At 45.7% G+C, this 7,044-nt stretch overlaps 1 protein-coding gene across 1 annotated transcript in view; it reads left to right on the top strand.

Annotated features, from left to right (window-relative positions):
• The window catches only part of LUC7L (LUC7 like), a 47,871-nt gene that overhangs the window by 37,925 nt on the left and 2,902 nt on the right, over positions 1–7,044 (top strand). The window contains exons 5-6 of the mRNA XM_019648447.1: positions 618–794; positions 4,239–4,327. Coding sequence (XP_019503992.1) covers positions 618–794; positions 4,239–4,327 — 266 coding nt within the window. The remainder of the gene's footprint in view (positions 1–617; positions 795–4,238; positions 4,328–7,044) is intronic.

The raw sequence follows: 7,044 nt of genomic DNA, 5'->3' as shown, positions 1-7,044 counted from the left end.
GTCCTGGTTTACTCTTGTATCTCCTGTGTTTTGAGGCTGAGTGAGTGACTTGTTGTGGTTGGACTCCAACTGTAGGGACTGCAGGAGGGGAGTGTTTTGTTCCGTTTTGTTGTGCGCACTTTCTTTTTTGAAGAGAGAGTTTAATGTACTCATATTTGTCCTTCCACATTTTATCTTTTGGGGCTGCATTGGGATACAGTTTCCTAGACACACATCCTGTGGATGGCACTTGTGTTCCTTGCTTAATTCGTTTGGTTTGGTGTTGGTTTCTTGAAGGCCCCTGGTGAAGAGTCCTTGCCCCACTGGTCTCAATAGGGCTCCCCAGCATGTGTGTCAGACTTACCTTCCCTGCTGGTCTCTGAAAACAGGCAGCGTCCTGCTTTATATAGTGTTTTGAATGTTCCTTGTTGCTTTGAAATTATGACTGTTATTTCATTTCTTAAGAAAAAGATGAAATTGAATTGGGTACCTATATCTGAAGCTTTGTAAATGACCTAGTTTTTATTTATTTATAAGTCACACCTATAGTCCCTTCAGATTCCTATCTCCTTTTGGCATATTGACTATTTAGTGGCAGTCCTGTGTACCTCACTTTCATCACTTTTCCCTCTCTCCAGGAAGAATACAGAAATTCCATGCCTGCGTCCAGTTTTCAGCAGCAGAAGTTGCGTGTCTGTGAAGTCTGCTCAGCCTACCTTGGACTCCACGACAATGACCGTCGCCTCGCAGACCATTTCGGGGGCAAGTTGCACTTGGGGTTCATTCAGATCCGTGAGAAGCTTGATCAGTTGAGGGTATGTTCATGGACTGTATTTCTTGAGAAACCTGAGAAGTCTCGTGATTGTCCTCACATTTCTTTCCTTCTATTGGGTTGTCGGAAAAGTCATGACGTATTTTTTCTGTTTTTTTGTTGAAAAAATGTGTCATGACTTTTCCGACAACCCAATAGAAAACTTTGTGCTCTGATCCTCTCTAAGAACATGCCTTTGAGTTTTATAGTGAAATCCTCAGTTTCAGCACTTCGTTCACACAAGACACCTGAGGGGCCTTGGGTATTTACTTAGTCTGCAACCCCTTGTTTACGAAGATAATGACAGGGTCCAGTACAGCTTCCAGGCAGCTCGTGCACATCTCCAAAATTACTTCTGTTGGGAGACAGGCAAGAACCAGCAGTTTCTAGTTTTCCTCCTTGGACAGAGGCTGGTACATGGAGAGTGCTTCGGCCGGACGGGCGATCACACATCTGGCCCTGGCTGTGAGCCTCCTCGGGACGAGAGGGGATGGAGGTTTCCTGATAGCCCTGCTCCTCAGCTGCCCCGCTGTCCCTTCCTCAAGGCTTCTCAATTTCCTGGGTTAAGTTATAAAACGTTTGACATCTTGGGTATGGAACTCTACGAAGGAAGGTGAACATGTTTCAGATACTTAGAATTGTTCTTTAAACTGACGGAGTCTTCCCTGCTGTGTGCTGAGGCTGGGACACTGGGAAATGTGTGGGCCTTCCTCCAGACACCTGAAGTCTGGTGGGAGGACAGCCACGTGGCACCTGACTGTATATAGGACACCATGATAATCAAGGCTGAAGCTCCTGTGGGGCTGGCCAAGTGGCGCGTTGCTTAAGAGCTGGCTTGGGACACCAGCTCTGAGCAGCAGGGCCCTGGTTCGGATCCCACATGAGGGCCAGTGACACTGCACCCTCTATAGCTAAGATGGTGAGCAGCAGCTCGACCTGGAACTGGGGTGCCATGAGTCACCGGCGATGGTGTAGACTGCAGCCCCTGCTGCAGTGGGCTGCCATAAGCTACCGTGAGCGGCCAGCAGCCGGTATGAGCTGCCAAGAGCCGCTGTGAGCGGCCATCCAGAGGCTGGCGACAGATCTGCCTTAGCCGGGAAGAGCGCAATGATAATACCAACATGGGCCAGTGAAGCGACATCCTCCACAACTAGACTGAAGAACAAAAGGACAGCAACTTGTCTGTTCCCCTTCCCCCGATTCCCCAGTGCTGTCCCCCTCCCCCAACTCCCCAATAAAATCTTAAAAAGAAAAAAAAAGGCTGAGGCTCCTGTGTGTCCCCCAGGAAGGAGCGGAAGGTGGCAGGGCTCTGCACCCTTGCAAGGAAGAGTCCCCAGTAGGTGATGTGTGGTCTCGGCACCAGGAGAGGAACCTGGGCTGGCAGTGAGGCTGTTCTCAGCCCTTCGTCTTGACATATTTTGCTCCTGTGCTTCTGATAGAATTTTGAAAAATGATATACTTTGTCACACATTTTTAAGTCGGAATTTTTTATGGGTATCAAAGATGTAAAAATACTTTCTATATAGTCAGTAGAACATCAATAATAATATGTCCACTGCCATCCTTATTAAAAATATCTCCTTAGCAGTGGGTAATGGCTCATGCCTATTTCTCCTTTAAATTGTGTTTCCATTCCATATCACCCCATGGTTTTGTCCTGATGTTTATTTATTTATTTATTTGTTTGTTTATTTTTAGATTTAAAAAAAATTTTTATTGGGGGCTTGGGGGAAGGGAACAGAGAAGTTTCTGTCCTTTTGTTTTTCAGTCTAGTTGTGGAGGATGTTGCTTCACTGGCCCATGTTGGTACTATCATTGCACTTTTCCTGGGTGAGGCAGATCGGTCGCCAGCCATTGGACAGTCGCTCACGGTGACTCACAGCAGCCCAGCTCCAGGTTGAGCTGTTGTTCACCATCTTAGCTGTAGAGGACGCAGTGTCACTGGCCTCATGTGGGATCTGAACCGGGGCCCTGTTGCTTAGAGGTGGCATTCCAAGCCAACTCTTAACCAGGCCCTGTCCTGATATTTTTTATACCTGAAAACCTTTTTTTAAAAAACATGAATCTGTGCATCAGAAATGTGAATATATTGAAAAAAATTTTCCCTGAAACTTTGAAAACTTAATCACTAACTTGATCTAGGAAGCATGTTTTATATTTGCATTTATAAAGCAGTATGTAGTTGACCCACACAGATGTAGTACAGATTTTGATAAATAGCTATTAAACTAACAACAGAAAATGTATTTGAAAGTACATGTCTTAATGATAAAGGTGGGGGCGGGAGTAGCTTCATCAGAGATGTCTTCCCTCACAGTGGTCCCAGGGATGTTCACACCTTACGGCCACACACCAAAGTAAACGCAGGTGGGAGAGTAGTTTTGGGGGAGTGGGAAGGGTTTGGAAAGGAAATGATGCCAGACCACAGGTGTGTTCGCAGTCAGATTTATCTTAGAAAAGTGCATGGAAGTGGAAGTGCTGAGACTGCCATCATGAACCATAATCTGCATTGCATGTGCCTGCACTAGGCGTGGGCAGAGTGGAACTACAGGGTAGAGCTGAAGGTGCCAGACAGGAAGGCTCTTGTACCTGGAGAGTGCTCTGGGGAGAGAGCCAGCCTCTCTCCCAGCCCTTGCCATGCCTTCTCTTCCTGGGGCCTGGCTCCAGTCCACACCGGGGTTTAAGGTCTTTTTTCTGGGTTCCTCCATGGACACGAGAAGACTGATGATGACCCCTTATCTCACGGGCTCTGACTGACTTCCCTACTGGGCATAGAGATGAGGGCATTGAAAGACTTTGAGTTGATGTTGGGGGTGTGCAAATTGGACCTAGTGTTTTGGGCTAAACTCTGTTACTTGTGTTCCAGGAGTATGATTTCTCAAGGCTTTCTCCTGCCTGTTGTGTTCACAAACCCCATGAGCCATGTGTTAAGCGTGGGGTTGTGGAGGGTTCATGGTCCACCTCCCCTGGCCTGCTGTTGCCAGGAGGCCAGTCTAAAGCTTGTGCAGCCCTCTGCACCCGGAGATGGGCTGCTCCTTGGCAGCAGGCGCTTGGTTCCCAGCAGCAGGATGTGTTCAGTCAGACACACGTATTCTCTTTCACCATAAAGTTTGTGGATTCTCCTTTGGATAAAAACTACCTTTCTGGATTGGTTTGAAGCAACATAATAAACTTTCCATGACTTAGAAGTACAGCACCTCTTAGGATATGCAGTTTGTCACTGAATTTATAAAATGTAATGATAAAGCTGTTTTTTTTCACGTTTTCCACTTTTCATTGTTTAAGAAGTTTTTAAATGATCAAGTTCCTGTTTTGTTTTTTTATAAGAGTTTCTCTTAGATTTTTAAATCACCCATGCTGAGGTCATCCAAACGTGTTTTGTCAAATATTGACACTCTAGTTTGTGTAAATTACTCTTTTCTCATTTTCCAATTTTTCATTTATTTAGAAAACTGTGGCTGAAAAGCAGGAGAAGAGAAATCTGGATCGCTTGAGGAGGAGAGAAGAGAGGGAGCGAGAGGAATGGCTAAGCAGGAGGTGAGCCCAGCGCAGCACACGCCCCCGAGGAAACCCCTGCACCTTTCATCGCAGTGGTATTTACAGCAGTTGAAGTCTGTTGAGTATTTACTTGCCCGTTAAAGAAAATAAGCACATGTGCAGCATGTTCAGTGGAGCGAGGTCTTGGCTGGCCTAGGAGGACCTGTGTGTGTGCACAACTGTGCACGAGCATCTGTGATGACCTAATTCTTACCTGGAAAGGTGTAGCTCCCCCAAGGTGCTAAAGAGTAGAAGAGGGGGAGCACCCTGCTGCACCTGGCTCTGTGGATTAGCACTCAGCAGAGAGGACAGGCACGAGCGTGCTTTGTCACATTGCTGTGCCCTGCTATGGGGAAATCCATGCGGGAGGGGCCTTGGGGCCCTTGGAACCCTTTAACACTGACCTGAGTGATGTGGGGCCAGCGGAGGAGAGGCAGGGCCTGCTGCCCTGTTATATGAGTAAGTACAGGTGGTGGGGGTGGAAGCTCCAAGAACAGCGAGGAGCCAGCTGGGAGAGCCTGGGGGGAGGAGGTGACAGTGTGAATCAGGGTAGCGGGGGTTCTGGGAGTGTTCTGGGGTAGAGCTGATAGGAATTGCTAGTAGACAGTTTAGACAGTTGTGGGCATGCAAAGGAGAAGGGAGCTGGCCTCTTGGTTTCTGGCCTGGAGTGGCTGCTTCCACAGGTTGGGGAAGGCTAGGAGCAGTGTATTGGAGTGAGGAGAACGTGGGGAGTAGAATTTGGCTCTGGCCATACTCGGTTTGAGGTGACTAAGGGACATCCAGGTGGAGATGGTGAGTTTGGTTGGGGTTCAAGGAAGAGACTTGAGCCAGGAGTGACTGCGCTGCGCTGCCTAAGTGGGCACAGCTTATTGTCCTCAGACGACCCAGAAACGGCTTTCCTGAAGGAAGTCCTTAGTGGATAATTGAGAAAGGACAAATATTTATTGTCTTTTCCTTATTTTAATTCTCTAACATTCTGGTAATAAAGAGACTCAAACAGTGTACAAATAAATTAGCAAAGCATGCAAGGCCCTTTTTACACAGAGGTGACAGTATTATGGTGGGGCCTGTCTGCACTGGCAGCTGTAGGACCCTCCCCTCATCTCTGAGACTGTCCCATAGCAGGTGTGTCTTTACAATGATGTGTTGGCATGTTTGCTTCAGCAGCACATAGGTTAAAACAGAACGATACACAAAGGATTCACATGGCCCCTGTGCAAGGATGGTATGATGGTGTGTCACACCGAATATTGTTTTCCCTCACCTTCCCCCTTTTCATTCATCCCCCACCCCTGCCTCTAGCAGCCACCAATTTGTTCTCTGTGAGGTTGCGGGTTTTCTAGGTTCCATATATAAGTGAAATCATAGTTATTTGTCTTTTTCTGTCTGACTTAATTCACTTAGCATAATGCCCTCAAGGTCCGTCCATGTTGCAAATGGCAGGATTCTCTTTTGTGGCTGAATAATATTCCCTTGTGTATATGTATTGGGTTGTCGCAAAAGTCATGAAACATTTTTTCAAGGAAAAAACGTAGAAAAAAATACATCATGACTTTTCTGACAACCCAATATTACATTTTCTTTATTCATTCACCCATTGGTAGGCACGTAGGTTGCTTCCGTGTCTTGGCTGTTGTAAACAATGCAGTGAACGTGGGGTTGCAGATATCTTTTCGAGAGTATTTTGACTACTTCTGAGAAATACAGTCAGTAGTCCCCCCTTACCTGAGGGGGTTATATTCTAAGACCTCCAGTGGATGCCTGAAACTGTGGATAGTACCGAACCCTATATATGCTGTTTTTTCCTATGTATACATAACACTTGCCGGCATCACTGATCCAGTGCTTTGGGGCCATTAATTAAGTAAAGTAAGGGTAACTTGAACACAAGCACTGCCATAGCATGACACTCAATCTGATAACCAAGATGGTTACTGAGTGACTAAGCAGGCAGGTAACGGATACAGTGTTGGATACGCTGGACAAAGGGATGATTCCTGGAATGGAGTGGGGCGCTGCAAGATTTTTACCACGCCACTCACAACGGTGTGCTGAGTTAAACTTAGGAATTACTTCTGGAATTTTCCATGTAATATTTTCAGACTGAGGGTGACTTTGGGTAACTGAAACCATAGAAAATGAAACTAGAGCTAAGAGGGGACTACTTTACCAAGCAGCGGAATTGTTGGATCATTGGTAGTCTATTTTTAATTTTTTGAGGAACCTCCATACTGTTTTCCACAGTGGCTACACCAGTTTACATTCCCATCATGACGGTTTCCTTTTCTCCACATCTTCTCCAACATTTATTTCTTGTCTTCTTGATAATTGCCAGTCTAACAGGTTTGATGCCTCACTGTGGTTATGATTTTCATTTCCCTGATGATCAGTGATGTGGAGCATCTTTTTATGTTGGCCATTTGTATGTCTTCTTTGGGAAAATGTCTCTGTTCAGATCCTCTGCCCTTTTTTTAATTGGATTTTTTTCTATTGAGTTGTAGGAGTTCTTTATATATTTTGGATATTAATCCATTATCAGATATACGATCTGCAAATATTTTCTTGTATTCGTTAGGCTGCGCTTTCATTTTGTTGATGGTTTTTTTAGTTTGATGTAGTACCACTTGTTTGTTTTTGCTTTTTGTTGCCTATTCTTTTTTTTTTTTTTTTTTTTTCAGCTGAGCCATCGTTGCGCTCTTCCCGGGTGAGGCAGATCA

This window comes from Hipposideros armiger, unplaced genomic scaffold (genome assembly GCF_001890085.2).
Source record: "Hipposideros armiger isolate ML-2016 unplaced genomic scaffold, ASM189008v1 scaffold_126, whole genome shotgun sequence".
Taxonomy (NCBI): Eukaryota; Metazoa; Chordata; class Mammalia; order Chiroptera; family Hipposideridae; genus Hipposideros; species Hipposideros armiger.
This window is presented reverse-complemented; position numbering and strand designations above follow the sequence as displayed.